Source organism: Poecilia formosa, unplaced genomic scaffold (assembly GCF_000485575.1).
Source record: "Poecilia formosa unplaced genomic scaffold, Poecilia_formosa-5.1.2 Scaffold1, whole genome shotgun sequence".
Taxonomy (NCBI): domain Eukaryota; kingdom Metazoa; phylum Chordata; class Actinopteri; order Cyprinodontiformes; family Poeciliidae; genus Poecilia; species Poecilia formosa.
In genome coordinates this window covers 1308285-1328622 of record NW_006799940.1, presented here as the reverse complement: position 1 = coordinate 1328622, position 20338 = coordinate 1308285, and the positions used below count along the sequence as shown (strand labels likewise).

The 20338-nt window shown below is 37.8% G+C and overlaps 1 protein-coding gene across 2 annotated transcripts in view; it reads right to left on the bottom strand.

Moving 5' to 3' along the window:
* Positions 1-146: 146 nt before the first annotated feature.
* The window catches only part of reps1 (RALBP1 associated Eps domain containing 1), a 22711-nt gene continuing 2519 nt past the window's right edge, over positions 147-20338 (bottom strand). Inside the window, exons 2-19 of one of the 2 annotated variants that reach the window (XM_007578329.2) lie at positions 18375-18498; positions 14845-15074; positions 13013-13175; positions 12769-12908; positions 11162-11324; positions 10333-10396; positions 10088-10242; positions 8361-8482; positions 7984-8064; positions 7588-7675; positions 6893-6994; positions 5813-5873; positions 5332-5530; positions 5041-5235; positions 4828-4917; positions 4138-4292; positions 3941-4046; positions 147-3352 (exon numbers count right to left, since the gene is read on the bottom strand). In XM_007578329.2, the coding sequence (XP_007578391.1) occupies positions 3284-3352; positions 3941-4046; positions 4138-4292; positions 4828-4917; positions 5041-5235; positions 5332-5530; positions 5813-5873; positions 6893-6994; positions 7588-7675; positions 7984-8064; positions 8361-8482; positions 10088-10242; positions 10333-10396; positions 11162-11324; positions 12769-12908; positions 13013-13175; positions 14845-15074; positions 18375-18498 (2307 nt within the window). In that variant the 3' untranslated portion in view covers positions 147-3283. The remainder of the gene's footprint in view (positions 3353-3940; positions 4047-4137; positions 4293-4827; positions 4918-5040; positions 5236-5331; positions 5531-5812; positions 5874-6892; positions 6995-7587; positions 7676-7983; positions 8065-8360; positions 8483-10087; positions 10243-10332; positions 10397-11161; positions 11325-12768; positions 12909-13012; positions 13176-14844; positions 15075-18374; positions 18499-20338) is intronic. The other variant, XM_007578405.2, reaches the window with a different exon arrangement.

Genomic DNA, 20338 nt, shown 5'->3' with positions numbered 1-20338 from the left:
GAGTTTGAAAAGTCGTAAATTTTGAATTTTCCAGGTCAAAAATGTGCCTTTTCCCATTCTGAGAAAGACGCCATAATTTAAATCAGCAGCTTGCAATTGTCCTCAAAATTTCTGGATGATGCAACAAATGATTAGACGGAGCCATGTTTAAAATATTGTGCCGTTTTTTATTTTTGTGTAAAAATCACACAGCTGCTAGTTAATTCTGCAGAGATACAGTACATCCATGCAGTTAAACATCTAGGATCCCACAGCCAAGAGAGAAGGAATTAAATAGAATATTCTTCTGCTGTTAGCCAGCAATTAATGCAAATTTACATGAGTCCAAACGTGTGTATCATATACAATATACAACACAGATCTGGGGAGAAAATGGCATCTGAAAGTTCACAGACTTCATATGAGACTGATTGCTTCTGCCTGTCTGGATTGCCTTTTTTTATTTTGCTTTTTGTTTTTGGGTTGAACGAGGAGGGAGCCGTTGTGCGAGCAAACATTAAATATTCCTGGAAGGTTTTTAATCCGGTTTCCAAATGATGCGCGCGCACAAACACACACGAGAAGTACACCATCATCCACAACAGCAGGAGGAAAAAACAAAAAAAAGAACGAGAGCTCAATCAGTCGCTATGGAAACCTGAACACCAATCCAATCAGGGCGAGTAAGGCTTTAGAAAACAATGCTTCACCTACAAAACATTCAGAAAATGAGACATTTCAGAACGCTCCAAGTTTAAAAAAAAAAATAAAGACAAGAAGAAGCTGGTTAGAAATAAATCAAAATCAAAGTGGATGAGTTCAAAGTGCATTTTGGTCGTTCAGGTCTCCCATATGGCCAACTGGTCTCCACCAGGAAAGGGTCACATTTCACAGAAAAAAATAAAATTAATTCTCCTCTGGAGCCGAGGAACACAGTGAGGAAGGAAGCTCATCAGTACCAACAGAAAAAGGCAGACAAATACCACAAACATACAGCAGATGGAGTTCTGGAAGAGCTACGATACAAAACCGGGTCACACAGCTGCTACGACCGGAGAACAAACAGCTAAAGTCGCTCTGTGGAAATGATTCACACATAGTTGCATAGCGCTGCTTCGCCCGATTGGAAAACAGCTCATTTTTATTTTACGTCTATTTTACAAACACGACTCGACTCCCAATCAGATCTGCGAACGCGTTTCTTCATAAACCAAACAATAAAATAAAAAATCTTCAAAACAGAACGTCTGGTCCTGCTACAAACGACTTCCCAAAAACCTGCAGCTTGAGGAGAAAAATAATAAAAAAAGCTGAAATGTTTTAGATAGAAAACAAAAAAGTATGAAAAAAGAAGAGGATGTGCAGTTCTCGCCTTCAAAACAGAAGAAATGAAGGAGCAACAGTTCAGTCTTCAAGAGTCGAAGCATTCAGTCACAAAAAACCTGAAAACACGAAGGGAAAACACACACACACACACACACACACACACACACACATATACGTAGAGCTGACTGGCAGCAGCAGGAAGGACTGAATTTATAATCACAGGATGAGATGCAGCTTTCCTCTCTCACATTTACAGAAGTGTTTCAGCGCCGCTGTAGATAGAAAAAAATACAGGAGTAAAGAAAAAAAAGTTTGAAAACTTGATGGAAAAAAAAAAAAACAACTCAAATTTTGAGATTAAAAAATTTTTAATTTGTGATTTTTGGAAATTTTCTGAGTTTCACAACTCCATTTTTGACTTTCGAAACTTAGAAATTTCCACGTTTTTTCAAGAAAATTTCTGAGATTAATCTCAAACTTTCAGGGTTTTTTTCAAGCAAATTCAAACTTTTCTGTCCTTCTAGAAATTTTCTGAGATTTCTTGGTGAAAATTCACTCCTTTTTTTGTTCCATCTACAGTGACCCTGACACGCTGTCGTAGAAACCAGCTCGCTTGGGAAACCTTCTTTTATTCGGTTCTTATAAATCAAATACAAAGCTGCTCACACCACATTTGTTAATTTGATGAAAAAGCAATAAGAGAAACTTTGGGCGGTCCAATTTTCAGTCTTTATTTAAAAACAGTCAGTTCTCTTTTAATTCTGCCTAAATCTACAGCAGGTGTGTTTAAAATAATCGTTTTGGATTTTTTGAAGTGAAGTTCAGTTAAAACAATGCGAGTATTTTATATCTTACAGGCTGCAGCCGACTCTCTTTGTGTCTTTATTTAGGGTAAATGCAGATTAGTTGGAGCTGAAGTCAATGTTTTATCAAAAACTATTTTCTGAACCTCTAAATTTGTCAAGTAGAAAATTGATGTTGGAGGCAGTCCGTCACCTATTATCTTCCCCGAGAACAGAACATGTAAAGCATTTGTGGTTAATTTCGTTACCTAAAATAAAACTGCATCAACTCAAACTGATATATTATCTTGCTAGTTAATGCAGCTTAGTTACAGACAGTTTCTCTGACTGGTAATAAATTACATGTTGCATTTTCAGAGCGTGTTACACATAGGAAGACTATTGGTGGCGCACCACCTCCAACATGGATTTGTTTTGTGAATTAACACCCATTTCTGTGTAAATAACCGTGAAATGTAAACCCGACGACTGGTAAAAGGAAATAAAAATAGCATTTTTAAGTGCTAGTAGCTAATCCAGATTTATACTAAATGAAGACGCCAAGAGAGTTATCTACCGACAGTAAGATATTAACTGCTTATGGTGTTTCCACAGAACCTTACTCCAACTTTAATTTTTTTCTTTGGTCAAAGTTTTATTTTATTTAGAATAAAATGGATCAGATTTTAAACTATTTCTGAATATTACTGACCAGATTTATTTATTTATTTTTTACCGTTTCCCTCAAAAGGTAAACAAATGTTTTTGTTTCCTTAAATTAACCAAATTTTCAACGGAAATTTGGACTTAGTGGTGCGAGCCTCTAATTAAGCTGCTTTAAGAGGAACAAAAACAAAACCAGTCACACCAACACAACAATTTGTTCCTGAAGACGGCGTTTCCATCGTCAGAAACCAGGTGCTTCGTCTTCACGTTTCGCCGTTTTTCCGTCATCCTCTTCAGAAAAACAAAGAAGAAAAACAAAAAAACAAAAGAGATGTGAAAAGTGCCGGGTGGTGAAATCTGCTCCTCTCTTCTCCATTTGTTGCTAAGACTGTGCGACAGATCAGAGGGAGAGGGTTTCGTTTAACGGGAAGCCCGGCGGCCTCCGACCGGGGAAATGATGATGGAAGGCGAGAGGAGCGGAGGGAAGGAGAGCCGCGGAGCTACGGCCGAGTTCTGCTCCGCGTGTTCGGCTAGAGGTGGGAGAAAGGCCGGAGCTGCTCCAGCTGCACTTCCAGGGATATCCTCTCCTCCAGCAGATCCTGGAAACATCGACAGGAATCAGCAAACACTTAGGATCACCACAACAAGCAGTGAAGACACTAAAGAAAGATGTTTTTGGATTCGCATCAGTAATAACGCTCATTATGACTGAAAAGCCGCCATTTTGGAAACTTTTCGTTGCAGAAGTCCTAACTGGCAGTTTTACCAGAAGCCTTGTTTTGTTGAGATTTCATAATCAGTTTCACTCGTTTTATTTATTTTAGACGTTTAAAATGTCGGCAACACTTTATTAGAAAGGGTGTGAATAAGACTGACGACACTGTAATAAACGTGATATAACAAGTTAAGAACATAAACCAGATTACAACTGTTGTCATGAAGCATCGTTGGGTAAATAAGGCGCTTTTAATGTAAAGCTGCACTAAAATTTGCTTTAAATGTCCATTAAAAATCTCAACTTTGTATTATTTAGTAAATAAATACACTTTTAATGCAAAGTCGCATTAAAAGTGTATTTATTTACCGAATAACGCTTCATGACAACAGTCTCAAAATGACTATATTATTGCTTATCAAATAATTTGTTGGAAAATTGATCACCCAGTTATTTTTTGTAATGTTTTTACCTTCAGTTGTTGCTGTAGTTCACTGTTGAGTCGAGCCAATACTGTGTTTGTCTCCTTGTTTCTTCTGATGGAAGCTTGAATTGCCTTTTTGTCCTTTCCAATCGATCTAAAAATACAGAAAATTTTGTTTTTTTTTCTTCCACTAAACTTTCCAAGCTGCAGCACTGGAAGCCTTTTATCAGACGGAGGGTTCAGACCTGGGGATGGAGGGCTGAGAGGTGAGGGGCGCAGCGATGGCGCCGGCTTTCTGGGGTCCGATCTGCTCGTCTTCGGGTCGGAGCTCGTCCTCAGACTTCAACCGCCGCCGAACGGGCTTTGGTGGCGGAGCCAGAGGGCCCGACGAACCCTTGGCCTTTAGGGAGAATAAAGCACCGTCACTGACTGGCATTAACGGTCTAGTTAAAGCACTGTGTCTTAAATCAAATACACACAACAGTGTAAGTATCTTATTAAAGCGTTTGTAGCTTTTATTTGAACTTTATAGGTAATTGATTATGTATACAAAACATGTTGATTACGAAATTCTTCTTAGATGATGAGATTTTATTCTGCTCACTGAGCTGTTTTAGAGCCTCTGTCACTTTAATCAAAATAAGCTGCTGTTGGCCACGCCCCCAAATGTTTCGTTTACGCCCGTATCTGAAAATGGCTGCAAAAAGATGCACAACTATACAACCATACATCTTTGAAAAGCAGAAGTGGAGCCTCCTGCACAACCAACAAGAATGCAGCAAGTTGTTTCTAGATGGTAAAATCAACAACAGTATTTGGCCTCCTTGGAGCAAAATGGCTCCTTTATGTTATAAACATCTCATCCATCACATAAAATTCATTGTTTCTGATAAAATTACTTTAGTACGCTGCATAGAGTTTAAGAATCGACTTACAGAGTTGACTGTAGCCGATGTTCTCTCATCTGCTGGGCCGTCACTTTTCACTGCTCTTAAAGGGCCGGCTCCCTCTGATATCTTGTCTGCCTGTTGGTGCAAACACAACAAAATCAGTACTTTCAGTAATTACACAGGAAATTGAAACACTACTTAAAACATTTTCATAACAAAGCAAAGAATCAGAATAGTTGCGGCCAGGTGCGAGCGTACCTGTCCCGCCTCGCTGTGCTTGTCGATGTCCGGCAGGCTGGACGGCTGCTCAGACGCAGCAAACGCCTGAAACTGGCTGAAGTCGGCGAAGTTGGGCTGCTGAGGAATCTGCTGCGGGGAGGTGGTGGTGAGACCAGCGCCCCCTGCAGGGACACCCTCTGCCTCCACACGATGCCCAGTGAGCGGTACCGACGACTGCAAGCAGGCGGGACAGGAAATGGATCAGCGGAGGCTTTTGTAACGTTAGCAGGAAGTAAAACCAGTTTGTTTTTGGTCTTTCAGCGCCGTTACCTGTGTGGGCAGTGGTCGAGGCGGCACCGCAGGAGGAAACGCGATCGCAGACGGCTGGGGCTGGCCTGGTGCCGCCGGGGCAGCGAAGGTGCGATTCATGTCCAAAGACGACGAGCGAGAGTGGGACTGCTGGGGGCGAGGAGGCGGAGGGGGTGGGGCTACGGCCTTCAGCGCGTCTGGAGACGCACCCGACTGAGACCTGAACGCAAACAGCTCACTTAAGGGATAAAATATTTACATTTTATCCTTCAATTAGCACCAATCCAAACAGAAACCAGAAATAAAGCCTTACTTGAGGTCCATAAGTGATACTAACCCTCAATTATTCTCTCCCACCTCTAAATAAATGTATTTATTGACAATTACAGATGAGATTTTGCTAAATTACTTGTGTGAAATTATGCCAACAAAATTAAATTATTGTAAATGACAGAGAATAACTGAAAGTTTTGTTCTTAGCTATAAAATAAGAAAAACAAACCTTTGCCTGGTGATTGGCTCCTGATCTGACGTGAACGAGTCGGAGCTGCTGTAACCATCACCTATAAAAGAGGAAAATAATAATCAGTAAAACACGTTTCCCACAGGTTGAAACAAGAGTTTCAACTCATTATTATATGTTATGATTTATTACTGTTATTAATGATGTCTTGTGATGGTATAAAGTAACTAAAACGCAACAAAATGTCATTTTCTGAAACGTCTGACAAACCCTGCAGACTGATGAGAACAAAAACACTAACAAAAAAAAACAATTTTAATAACATATAAAATATAAGTCGACCTTTTATTTCAAATGTTAAAACAAATAACTCATGAAACAAAACAAATGAATGATCAAATTAAATGCATAAAAACAAAATATACAGAAAAAGTAAAAAAAAAATCTCTAAAAAATTTTCTCACCATATTTTCTGGCAGTTAGTAAATAGAAATAATTTTGTTGATTTTAATTGACCTAAAACAAGTTTAGTTTCATTTAAACTTAGACAGTGAGAAAAAAATGTCTTTCTTATTAGGTGAATGAAAATATGTAGTTTAGGTCTTTAATCAAACAATAGATTTCACTTTGTTACAAAATATGTGAATATCAAGCACTTTCCAAACCTTGAAAATACCTAATTCAAGCATTTTTAAGGATTTTAAGCACCTGCACAAACCCTGAAAAACAATAAATAACCACACCACTGATCCCTTTGTTTCAAAACCAGTTTGACTTTTCAATCCCATAATTAGTAAATAGAGTTAATCTGTGTTGTTAATCGTAGTTTCAGTATAAATAAATAATTTTTTAATCTGTTTGACTTCTTTTTGGACGACTAAATTTAGTTAAATCCACAAATCTGTTTTGATTTTAACCAGATTTGTCATCAATGTTTTCACCTCTAGTTAAAATGACTCAACAAGCCCATAAAGTACAATTTTTAACCAGAACTACAATTAATTAGTCAGATTAAGAATAATGACTAAAACATTAAGAAATAAAAGTTGCCTCTTTTAATTTCTCTCTAAAGTCTGGATCCTTCCTGAGGAGCTTTAGCGCCACCTTTTGGCCACTCACCGACGGTGTTGGCAGCTACAAACTTCATGGAAGGAGGCAGTTTGGTTTCTTCGGACAGTTCTGGGGGTTTTGCCAGCAGCGGACTGGTAGGATGATTGTGATCTGGAAAAATACAAAGAAAAGTTTTCATAAAACGATAAATTCAAGAAATGCTGTAAAGTAGTATTTGCTCTCTTTTGTTCTGTTTTTGTCGAACACAAATGTTTAGACGGATGGATAAGGAATTAGGTCAAATAAGCAAAAATATTAAAGCTAATGTCTGATTAAATTTAATACACATGAGAAAATTATTAACATCTGTTTAGATGTTTCTTGGCAAGTTTCACTTTCCTCAGTTAAGGTCAGAGTTCAAGTCTCTATAGTAAAGAAAGGCAGCATCATGATTTGCTCTTAACTTTTCTGGTTGCTGCATTGCTTTTTGGAGCAATTATTCACTCTAGTTGCAGATGTTGTGCAACTTTAAGGATTTTTGCTTCTTTTCTTTTTTTACTTTTGGACAGCTGTCACGTGTAACCGTGGCAACAATGTGTCCAAATAATACCTGAACTGTGACCACCAATCCCCAAAAAAAGAGCCTTCAAAACCATTTCCTCCATTGAAAAAGCTTCAAACTTGAGCCAGAAAATGTACATTTAATCACAATTTTATCTTTGGAAAGCAGGGAAACAAAACCAGAAGCCAGAAAACAGTCGTACCGCTGCCCGTCCTCTTCAGCTCCATCTCCTGCATGTGAATCTTACTAGGAGTCATCCGGATGGGAACTGGGTGGACGATGGCTGTGTCCTGAAAGACACGCATCCACATAATGAACTCCAGGCTAAAACAGGCAGTTTGTTTCAATTTAGTCGATTATAACAACCATTTCAGACGCAAAGTGTCATTTTACGAGCATCAATGTTCGAGCACAAGATTTATTTTTTAAGTATTTAAGGAATATCCGGTTTGCTGGAGGAAAACGAGCCGATTTCCTGCAGAAGTTGAATCAGAAATCAACATGCGCAGAGAGGATGATACAGACAGAAAAAGATCCAGGAAGGGTTAATGTCTGTGCATTACTCTGTGAAACCGTGCATGCCAAGTGATTGACTTACAGGGTCAGCTGGTGCAATGTTAGAGTCAAATTGGGTCAGAGTTTGTGAGCTGGAGGAGCGCTCGCTAAACGTCTCCCACTGCTGCAGGAGACAGACAGCAAGAAAAAAAAACAACAAACATGTCAGTCAGCCGGAAACAGTGACATCACACTTTTATTGAAAAATCCTCGAGTTTGGGCGCGACTGTGGAGGCTAAACTACCGTCACGGTCCCAAAGAGGGCAGGAAGAGGTGCTGAATTAGCAATAATTATGTTTAATGATGAGGAAGAAGAGATGAAATCTTGAGTAATTAGGATGAATCAAATGCAAACCAAGCAAAGAGCAAACAGAGGTTTGAGTTTAAAAGTGTAAAAATGCAGAGGTGTGATGGTTGAACCTCGTTGCTCTGGTTCATCTCTGGCCAGGCCTGGTTGAGCGAAGGCATGGAGGGCGATTTGTTGGGGGTGACCTCCACCGGCGAAGCCGAGTACCCGACTTCAGCCGCCGGCTCAGGAACTTCTGGACAATAAAAACCAGGAGGAGAAAAACTCGATGAAATTAAAACCCTCATTTCCTGGGATACAGCAAGACAATTTAAGTGTTTAAAACATTTAACTTATAAAACAAATCACATAAAACGGAGGTTTCTGTCTTCCTTGTCCTTCATATGAATAAAATCATAAATAGCTATAAAATCTAAACTCCAGCTACCAACAAAACACTGAATCACATATTTAGGTCATCAACAGGTACAAGTAAAGTTACAACATTTGTTACATTTTCAGCTGCTGCTGTTCGTTTTCACTCTGCATTGAGTCCCAAACTAATTTAAAAACCTGTTTCCCTCCTCGCCTGTGGGGGCGCTGCACAAAGAACTACTGAAGGAAACGACATGAAAACAAGCGCAACTTCCTTCTTCACAAAATGTAAACAAAAATGGAGTAGCTTCAGATTGTAGCGGTTTGTATGATTTCTGTTTTGATTTTTTTTAAAAATCCATGAGGCATTTCTCCCCTTTGTGCTGGGCTAGGCAGTTTTGGTTGTATTTACCCAGAATGCCCTGCGCTGTAGTCCACTACAAACTAGAATTCGGTTCAAGTAACAACACAACTACAACACCGCTGGCTTTTGTTTTCAAGAATTTCTTTAATGCAAATGAAAGGGGCTCCTTTAATCTCTTAGCACAGAGGTGGCCAAAGTGCGGTCCAGGGGCCATTTGTGGCCCTTGGACTGATTTTTTGCGGCCCACAACCACAAATCGAAAATGATACAAAGTTGGCTCGTCGATGCAGATGGAGACTTTTAATTTGAAATCAGGGTGAAAATTATCAACATAAGTTTCTTACACAGGGAAATGTAAAGTACAACACAAAGTATTTGTCTTTTTATAACCAAGTTTTAACAAAAGTTAAAATCAACGCAGCAAGCGTTGTGAAGGAAAGTGACCCAAATCCTGTTCTTATTACTGAAGGTAAATTTATTCCATCAAAACTAAATGTTTCTTCTAATACAGCAAATAGGCAACAGTAGTAGTAAATAGTTGATTTAAGCCAAAAAACTCAATCTTAGACATTTTTTTTAGATAAAAACTTTCATAGATTAATATCAAGAATTAAAAAAGAAAAAAACGTGGACATTTCTGAATTTCAAATGAAATTTAGAAATTTTCTAGAACATTTCTCAGATTACGCACAAAATTTTTGCTTTTTGACATAAATTTACTTCTTTTTTTCTAGAATTTTGTTTAGACTAAGAAATTGTCTAAAAAAAGAAAAAAACATGGACATTTCTGAATTTCAAATGAAATATTTTCTAGAAAATTTCTGACTCATAAAATTTCTGCATTTTGATGGAATTTTACTCCTTTTTTCTTATCTGCAATGGCCCTAATATGTAAAAATCACTTTCTATATTTGGATTTCCAATAACTCCAAATATAGAAAACTACTTTATTCGCTTGATTTTATGTTGCTTTTTCGGCCCGCGACTACTTTTGAGTCGACAACTTTGGCTCACTTGGTAAAAAATTTGGACACCCTTGCCTTAGCATTTCATCTTTCTGAGTCTTTGCTTATAAAAATGCACATCAGCTTAAACAGACGAGTCAGCAGAATATGAGCAAACCTGCTGAGTCATCCAGATCAATCAGCTTCGGCATGAGGCTCTCTGGAAGTTTCTCTGGAAGGTCGTAGCCGTTTTTTCTGGCCACGACGAGGTGAAAGGCCGCGCAGAACTCGTCCAGGGTCAGAGCTCCGTCTTTATCGAAGTCCGACAGCTCCCTTCAAATAACAGGAAAAAGGCTTTTCGGTTTTAGGGCCCTGAGGTTGAGTGCAATGCTGCAGGAAGCATCAGCAATAACGATAACTCACCAAATGTGTGATAGCTCTAAAATCGGTAGCTTTGATTTAGTGAAGAACTCTTTCGCGGCTGAGCCTGAAACACACAAAAAGTGACGTTTAAAACACTTTTTCTGTTACAACCTATGGAGCCCCATAAGGGACATGGGGGAAAATGTTTCCTTTGCGTTAAGCAAATCTGGTCTATTTTTTATGCAGTCACAAATGTCAATATAAAATTTCAAATATATACACATTTAAAGCGCCTCAGTGAAAACGTGCTTATATATTCTTAACTGTTTGGTGCAAAATACTGACTGAAAATCAATTAATAAACTGCATGTTTATGTCTGTTTGAGTAAGGTTGAGCATTAGTAACCATTCAGACGACCAACACAAAAAGACACAATAAAAACTGTCAGATGACTTTATTACTCCACAAAAATAACTCAGAAATAGTCCAAATAGTTTGAATGTATTATTTCTTTCCTTCTTACAGAAAGTTTCTGTTTATATCATAAGTGTGTGGTGAATTTCTACCCTAAAGGAAAATATATAAAACTTCAGATATTTCACAAACAAGATAACGTAGATGGAAAAATCTAGCAGAAATTACGGTGGCCACCATAAGAAAGACTTTCAGTATTCAACTATGCAGCATGAACCGATCAGGACATTACTGGGAGAGAAGGCAAACGTATTGAGAGAGAAGGCAAACGTATTGAGAGAGAACGTAAAAGTATTGAGAGAGAAGGCAGAGAAGGCAAAAGTATTGAGAATTAACACAAAAGAAAAAGTCCTCCATGTCCCCTATGGGGCTCTGTAACAAACTTTATTTGAGAGTTTATATGTTTTTCCCTACCAGGTATTAAGCCAGTGAGGTCTGGTTGAATAGTTTTGAACTGGTTGATGTAATACTGTCTCTGCTCGTCTGTGATTTTCCAGGGATCGTCGTAGCCGCTGGACTGTCGCTGGATCTCGTTGGTCGTCGCAGCCGAGGCCACGGTTCGTATCGTTGTGCTTTCCTATAGGCGACAACTGTAGTTAAAAACCAGCAAAAACTTTTTATTTTAAAGTCAACACTGAAGAGAAATTTCAATAAAGTGTCAGTGCCTTGAAACATGGAGATGTTTTTTTATGTCTCAAAAACTAAAATAGAAGTGAAGTCTGCCTAAAATTAGACGCAAGCTTTTATTTGAAGAGTTAAAATAGCTGCTGAAGTCCCAGTTCAGCAGCGCCGGCTGACAAGGCAGAGCCAGAAAACGCTGACTGATCTTTAAAGGCACAACTGTGGTTTGCATTTCTCTTGTTTTATGTTTGCAGCAACTGCTGCCGCCGGCTAATCTGATGGAAGACGTCTGAGCTGCATCACTATATCTGCAGATATTTTAGTTTCAAATACATTTTATATCAAGAGTTCCTATACATTTCTCTGTGGATATTGCATTTTTAGATTCAAATTTCTCTGCTTTGTCTTATGAATTTATGGAAATTATTCCTACAGTGATCAGGTTTTAAATACGAATAGAAAAAAGATAAAAGGACACAACGGTCCTGGTTGGATATCAGTTGGTTTTAAACGCGTGTTGTGGTTCAAGAAACAAATATTCTTTCTTTACTTTATTTTATTTTCCAATGAACAAAAAGTTCTGGAAGGATTTGGATTTTACTAGAGATCTATTTTGATTTGTTTTATAATTATTAAAGACATTTTGCCTTTACAGATAAAATTACACAATACAAAAACCCTTTCATATAGAGACTTTGTTCAAATATACAAATAAAAATTATTTAATAGAATTCATTTAGTTTTCTATATATAGAGAAAACCCAGTAGGGCTGCACAATATTGAAAAACAATACTATATGCGTTAATATTGGTTAATGTCTCTATGGAGATAAGACTTAAGAAAAATGAATAAAAAGTGTGAACACAAACTTACATACTACATAATATATATAAAATTAAATAGACCTGCCACAACAAAATGTAAGATATACTTAAGGCCAAATTACATTTTAAGGCCTTAAATTGAATTAATTTATGCACTTGTACCTATTTATTCATTAGATACACAGTAAGATAAACTCAATATAACAGCAGTCCTGTTTGCCTGCATCATGGTGCTAATAGCATGAGCTAATTTGAATTTTATTTTTTCTAAACAATATATCTAATGGATATTAGGGGGTGAGATAGTAATAACATTGTAATAATATGCAAAATAAATTAAAAACATGACAATAAAAAAAACATTAGCTATGGATACAGTGCTATTTTTAAAGAGTCAAAATAGAGTTTTGTTTGTTTTTTTTAACACACTGAAGCTAGTTATATACTGACTGGGTTCCAAATCTTCTCAGAGACGATTTCTACACAGATTTAAACAACATCGAAGGATCCCAACATCATGTAAAGTGACGGCTGGGTCTGTCAGATGAGTGGCGTGTCTCGCGCTGCTGCACTACCTGGACCGATGACGGGTGCATTGCTGGGAGCGTACTGGAGGGCGGGGTGTCTGCTGTGAAACTGACCCAGCTTTCCTGGCTTGGGGGAAGCGGAGGAGGGGGCGAGTGAGACGACCACATGCCATCACCGGTCACTGGCCCTGGCAGGGAGGAACCACAGGAAAGGACGTTTAAAAAAAAGAAAAATCCTCCCACGCTCAGATTAACACACAGGCGGCTGAAGACGGAGTTCTGCAGCCGTCACCTGTTTGTGGTTCTCTGAACTGCGTCCACACAGCTCCGGTTGCAGCCACCACTTGTTGCCTGTCTGCGTTCCCTCCGCTGTGTTGCCGTTTGTGCTTTCTCCAAGAGTGAGGGGACGTGGGGGGAGACTGGTGCGGGGAGATGACCGGGGACGTCGGTTCGGGCTGGGAATCATATGGAAGCAAATCGGACACATCTTTAGCTGACAAAATGATAAAAATCTATGTAATCTGTAGTAAAACACTATTTGAAGTGATTTAATCAACTATACTACATAGTGAAGGATGCTAAAGGTGACCTATTGTGGTTTTTGAACAGGCTAGGCTACATGTTCATAAAAATCATTCTTAGATAATTAGATTTTAGTTTTGAACTGTTTTAGGGTCTCTGTCACTTTAAATCCAAATAAGCTGCTGATGACCACGCCCCCAAAATCAACATTTACAAATGGCTGCCAACAACGCACAACTAAACAATCGTACATTCTTGAAAAGCAGAAGTGGAGCCTCCTGCACAACCAAGAAGAATGCAGCAAGTGGTTTGTGGATGGTAAGCCAACAACAAAACACTTGCTTTTTTTCTTCCAGCAGCCATTGTACAACGCACACTCAAAGAAATCAATCATTGACTTAACATAATTATTTTTATTTCAACAGGTTCCACATAATTGTACTATGTTAATTGAAAGCAAAAGAGATATAGCAATCTAACATTATGATTTTATGTTTAACTAAGAAAATTAACGAGTTAACCCAACTACTTCAAATCACTTCAGATTGACAAAAGAGAAGTTAATTGAACTAACTTAACAGTTTTGTGTTAAAGCAAACACTCTTTCAGTGCTTACAGTAGTGCTGAAATCCCACCTGGGTTGCTAGGCAACGGGCTGGAGCTCTGCTGGGGTTGCTAGGTAACGAGGCAGCGCCTGCTAATTTGTGGAGTTTTTTTTTTTTTTTTCTTTTTTGTTTTTGAAACTGCTAATTTTCCAGACACCAAAAAACATGGGTATTTTTTAAAAGCAGCAGAAATCCATCAATGCAAAATCTTACCAAGTTTTTTTTGTGTAGTTTTTAGTGCAAATACTTTAGCAAACTTCAAATTAGACAAAACTAACTCACAAGAAACTTTTTAGCAAGTTACAGAAACTTATTTTAGGTAAATAATTCCTTAATATTGATGCCAAAGTACCAGTTCCATTGGCAGATTATTTAACTTGTAAGACATTTTTCACAGGTTATTAGTTCAATTATCTGCGAACAGAACAAGCATTGTTTTCCATCAATATTAAGGAATTATTTACTCACAACAAGCCTCAATATTTTGCTGAAAAGTTACTTTAAGTTAGTTTGTCTTATTTTAAGTGCGATACAATATTTGCACTAGAAACTAGACCAAAAGTAAGATTTTGCGTTTTTGCAGTGAAATGAAAGTACAAAAATATGCAAATGTGAAATTTGCATAACAGCTCCCCTTTAGGGCATTCAAATCAGATCAAAGTGAATTATCTGCTTCATTTCAGATGTAGGATGTTAAAGCAACCAGTGAATGAATTTCAAAACGAGAAGAGATAACCGGCGTGTAAAAGATCTACTTGGCTGATTGGAAAGTCAAAACACTGAGAAAGCAATTTGAGCAACAAATCATCAAACACCCACAGGAAAATAAAGTAGTAATACTTCAGACGCTTATCTGTAGGAGCCGCAGGCTTGAAATGTTATACATCACTCTTCAAAATGAAGACCACACTAGTAAAAGTCATCCAGATTTACTATCTGAGTGGTTTCGTTGGCAAACAGCTTGAGAAATAAGAGTATTTGCTGCCTGGTTACCAACCTGAGCTTCTATGCTGGGCGCCAGGGGCTGGATGACCTCGTGGGCAGGAAGTGAAGTGGAGGAAGGGGGGCCTTTCTTGTTCTGGTGACCCCGGCCTGGTGGTCTGGGTATTAAAGCAGTTCCGGGCGCCGGGTACAAGCCTTGGCTGTCTGCGTCTTGGTAAAGGGCAGCGTGCCTCGCTTCTGCCTCGTTCTTCCCCACCACGAACCTGGGCAGCGGCAGATCTTTGACTGTCAAGAAGTAAAGGAAAAAATGAATTAAATCAAACCAAATCCAGGCATTTTAACAAAAAAGCGATGATCCAGTCTCTTTCCACAGGCGCTGAAAATGTGTCTGTAACTAGTCTGTCTACGCGTTGAGCTGAGTCATACAGTTGTAGGCATCAGCTGACAATATTATAGCTTGTAAAATGAGGGAAAGCCATAAAATGGGAGCAGTGTGGAGATTTTTGCTTCCTCAAAATAAAACGCACTGATCTGTTCAGCACAGCTTGGCTTATTTGTGCGAAATTAAAAGATTACCGTAAAATATGGGAGCTAATATTTGCTCTGAAGTGTTCAGAGCTACATCTTAAGTGTTTTAGTCTTGAAATAGAAACGGCAATAAAACAGGAGGAGAATGAGAAGAGGAGGGCAAAACCCGGTGAACCATAAACGTGTTAAAAGTGACCATAAACGCGTGAAACAAATTAAACATAGTTAACCTTTGGATGATAAAGTGAGAAGCATTAAATAAATTGAACATAAAATCTTAGAATTCACAAAAATTGAGCTACATCGGCTCAACTGGAGATCATAATTACAACATTTGACTCATGTTTCAGTTGGTGCGGTTCGCTTTCTCACTGCACAGAGTCAAACGAACCAAAAACTTTTGAAAAACCTCTTCCCCTCCTCGCCTGTGGGGGCGCTGTACCGAAAGCTACTGAAGGAAACAACATGGAAACTTTTGAAGAAGGAATAAGCGCAACTACAATGGAGTAGCATGAGTGTTTAGCGGTTGTAGGGTTTTTCTTATGTTTAGTAAAAGATGACTCACAAGGAGTTTGTTTTGGTTTTATTTACCCAGAATGCCCTGCTCCATAGTCCACTTCCTGATTTTGGAATGATTTGCAGTTTGCTTGGCGTTCAAACTGCAACAGATTTCACTCTAACTGAAAGTGGTAGGTGGCATCGTGTAATTGTAATGAAAATATAGAATCAGAAAAATGTAGGTTAATCATAACAAATTTTTTTCATTTGGAGAATCTGGTTGGGAAGTTTTTCTCTAGAAAAAAAGAGACTGTATCGGCTGGATTGACTTTATTAAATTAATGTTAATAAAGTAAAAAAGTTGCATTAATGAAATAACCGGAGTTCGTATTACCTCTACCTATTTGAATATTATAGGTGAGAGACTGAACATAATCTATATTATCATCACGTTTTTCAGAAATGGCTGATATTCCTGATATTGTGCAGATTTAATTTAATTTAAGAGGTTAAATTCAGGCTTAAATTTCTGCTCCATTATCAGTCTGGACAACTATTCTGATGATCTGATTATAGAAATAAACTGAATAAACCCAGCAGACCTCCTACTGTACATGTGCAAATCAAATCATGTCTCTTTCCGCTCTTGAAGAGCCAAATTTAATTTAGAAATATATATATATATATATCTCCATGATGCATTCTGTTGCCTCTAGTTGTTAAAAATATATGCATCTTAGTTTATGATATAAAGAAATGTCTAAAGAAGTATTTTCTGTAAAACTTGAAAAATAAACCAGCTGAAACAGTTGGAGAGGCTGGATGCTTCCAGGTTTCTGCTGTTTTCTGAAATGCCAAACATTCAATTACTGAGGAACAAAAGTAACTTTTTTAACCAGAACTCCTCTATTCAATATCAACTGAATCAGGAAACTTAACTTCAAAAGGCCAACAAAGTTAATAACCTTCATGAGGTACAATGTGTCCTTTTATAGCAAAAGGAACTGGTCGCTTCGCTTCCTCAAATGTTCAAATTATGAAATCATTGGCGCATGTTGCAACATTTCAGGGCCCAACATGCAACTCAGAGTAAGAGTGAAAACTTTGGGTGCTTTAATCAAACAGGAAGCCACGTTCATACATGCTACAGTAACAACGTTTCATATATTTTATTCAAATTTATATCTGAACATAAAGTAGTGCATAATTGCAAACAGGAATGACAGAGGCAGGGTTTCCCTCAGTGTTTTATAAGCCTGGCGGGCCACCAGGCTTTTCTTGTGCCCCCACCAGGCTAAACATTGCTTATTTATTTAACTCTTTATAAAGTGTTTGCATTTTTTAAGACTTTATAGCTGGTGTTCAGGTGTTAATCTTCCAATAACACATAATTATCAAGGAATATTTTTAAATTTCATGTCAACTTTAAACATTTTTAACTCAAGAACACGACGGGCCGCTGAATGAATGACTGCCCTAGCATTCAACCGAACGTTGAGAAACGTTGAGAGGGGTACATACACTCCAAAAAAGTCGAAACAGCAGCAGATTCAGAGCAGAAATTAAGCCAAAACTGTACAGAAAATATAAATATTTTGCATTTAAGATAAAAAAAAAAAACTTTTGTTTGTAAATATTTTCCATCAAAAGACTCTTAAATGTCGTTCTTTTAGCTTCACCCAGTAAAAATTACTGTAAAAAATCTAAGAAGCTTCTGATGTTCAATCAAATAAAATAACCACCAGATCTGCTGAGCTTTTCACGTTGTTGGTAGAAATATTTATTTAGTTGCAGACGCAACCTTTGCTACAAATGATAAAGAATGAACTAAAGGAATATTGTGCTGCTGCATTTTAGGCAATAACATGTTTATTTTCTTATTTAAAAAAGGAATTGAATTGTTTATTTGCATCTCTTAATGTATTTTTAACATTGTATAAAAAAGGCTTAAATGAAAGATGTGCAGAATGTGCAAATATTTTTTCCCCAGAGTCGTCAGAATAATTGATAGAATAAATTGATAACTAAAATCACTTAATTGCAGCTGTACCCGTCACAATAACACATTCAGCTGGATGATAATTATTGCAATAAATTATAATTGTTTTGAGGCCATTTTCAAGTTATAATATCATAACTAAGTGTAATTTTGTAAAGAACATTCACACTAGAACTGGAAGATATTTCAAATATCCAAGACAAACATGACCAAAATAAACAGAAATAAAAAACACTTATAACAGAAACCATAAATAAAATGGATTATGATGTTTCTATAAACAAATTGCCAGTCATCATGTTTGACGATAGATCAATTTTCTCTTTTTATTGATGAAAATTACAACCATTCCCTATAAAACTCTGAATTTAAACGCTACCGGCTGTTTCAAAACAAACCAGCGCGACTCTACTTACAAACTAGGAGATTTTATTTTCCACAAGCAGTTTACGTTCAAAGTAAATGTCAATGTTTACTGTATTCCTGCTCCATATGCAAACAACAGAGGCTTTAATAAAAGGCGCCGCACTGACAATGAGAATATTCAGGTTTGGACTCACCTGAATTGAGGCTTTCCACCCTGAGGGGCAGCCCAGACTGGGCGATGGCGATGAGCTTCAACGCAATGTAGAACTGGCTCCGTCCGAAGTGACCCAGCCGAGTGGCTCCACACAACTCTGTGATCTGAACACACACACACACACAGAGAGAGAGATAAGGAGGAAGAGTCAACACTGTATTCAGCAGGACTTCCCTCTCAGAATCCACACCTTCTGTTTCTACCCAAAAACAATGACTGTCCAAACAGTATCGCACTTTTTTTTTTGTCGAACAGCGACTCTCTTATTTGTTAGCGCTCTCGCTAGCAGATGATCAGATGTCATAAACCTCATTACGCCTGTTACAATAAGCAATAAATCAATCGCATGAAAAATTAAAACAAGCGCAATAATTTCCATTTGCGTGATTTATTGTTTTTCTCTTTCTACAAGGGCTGAAACGATTCCTTGAATGATTCGAGTAACTTGATTATTAAAATTCTTCAAGGAAAATTATCTGCCTCGAAGCTTCGTTAAGTTATGTTTATTATTTTGCGCACCGTGTTGCGGTCGGGTGATTATTTATGCTCTCACTTCCGTCTCCGAGTTGTTGACAAAAGCTAAGTGTTAGCAGCATAATGTCGGTTTTTATCGTTTTTTTGGGGGACCAATAAGCATCCTTAAAATAACTGGTGCGACGCCTGGAGTACGGCAGCCTTTCTCCTCCCAGAGCTGCTGCCTGGTGGCGGTGAAGAGCGCAGCGGGTGCATTTATACAGGTGAGCAGATAGACTGAACACATCAACTACAGCCTGTTGTTGTGGTTGATGCTTAACGTAAGTGTAGCTTTACGGACGAACTGGAAAATTAATTTCATATCACCTCGGTCTCAACAAATGGGTGGCAGAGCGCATCATGGCGGTACAGAGCTGGTAGATGAGTTTCTGTGTGACTAAGGAACTAAATCCAGTCGCTAACAAGGACACAAAAGCAATAAATGGCTGGCAAAGTGAGAATTCACCCATTAAAATTGACTGAAAATGAATACATAAACTAAAAGCTGGAGTATAGACATGGTCAATAAGTTTATTTGTGAGGCTGCCTCTTTATTATTAAATTGAATATAATTTCATATTTTTGTGTAACTTTTCTTCAGGTTAACTTAGAAAGTGAGATATTACTCTTGGAGGTAAATTTTCTAAACTGGAGAACATTAATTGTTAGGGATGTTCAAATATGAAAAATTGGACTGATGTTTGTATACCATAGTGATACTGCTGTTATGTTAGATTTACCAATTTTAGCCATTTTTTTTATCCAATTACTCAATTAATCATAAGAATAATTGATAAAATAATCAAACACTAAAATATTTCTTTACAACAGCCATATTTTCTACCAAAAACTGGATGATTAAAATCTTCAGTTTGGTGCTTTGGTCTCTTTTTGGGGGGACAATTTTGTTTACAAAGACTTTATAATTCATTTTATTTGCCGTTTTTGTTGTTTTGTTTATCTATTGTTAAATGTTCATTAGAATATAACGTTTATTCATCTTTGAGAACGTGTTCTTGCATTATTATGCCATTACCATTGTATTACTTCAAACTGGTTTCAAATCAACAACATCATCGTTTATCGCAAAAACTTCTGGGACAATTTATCGTCCAGTAAAACTGGTTATCGTGTCCAAACTTTGTTGTTCTGAAAGTCCTTCAGGGTGGGCAGATAAGGAGAAATCTGAAAAATGTTTGAAATGCCTTTCACCAGAAACAGCGTGGATACACACAACCAGAAATGCAAACTGTAGCCGCCTGATATCAGGAGAGTTCAGCTTCGTAACGTTAGAACAAGCCTTCAAGTGGGAGTCCTTCAGGACTGGGAACTGCCACAGCTGACCGATCCCGCTCCTGCTGACAAAGGACCTAATCTAAGTGTGTGTGTGTGTGTGTGTGTGTGTGTGTGTGTGTGTGTGTGTGTGTGTGT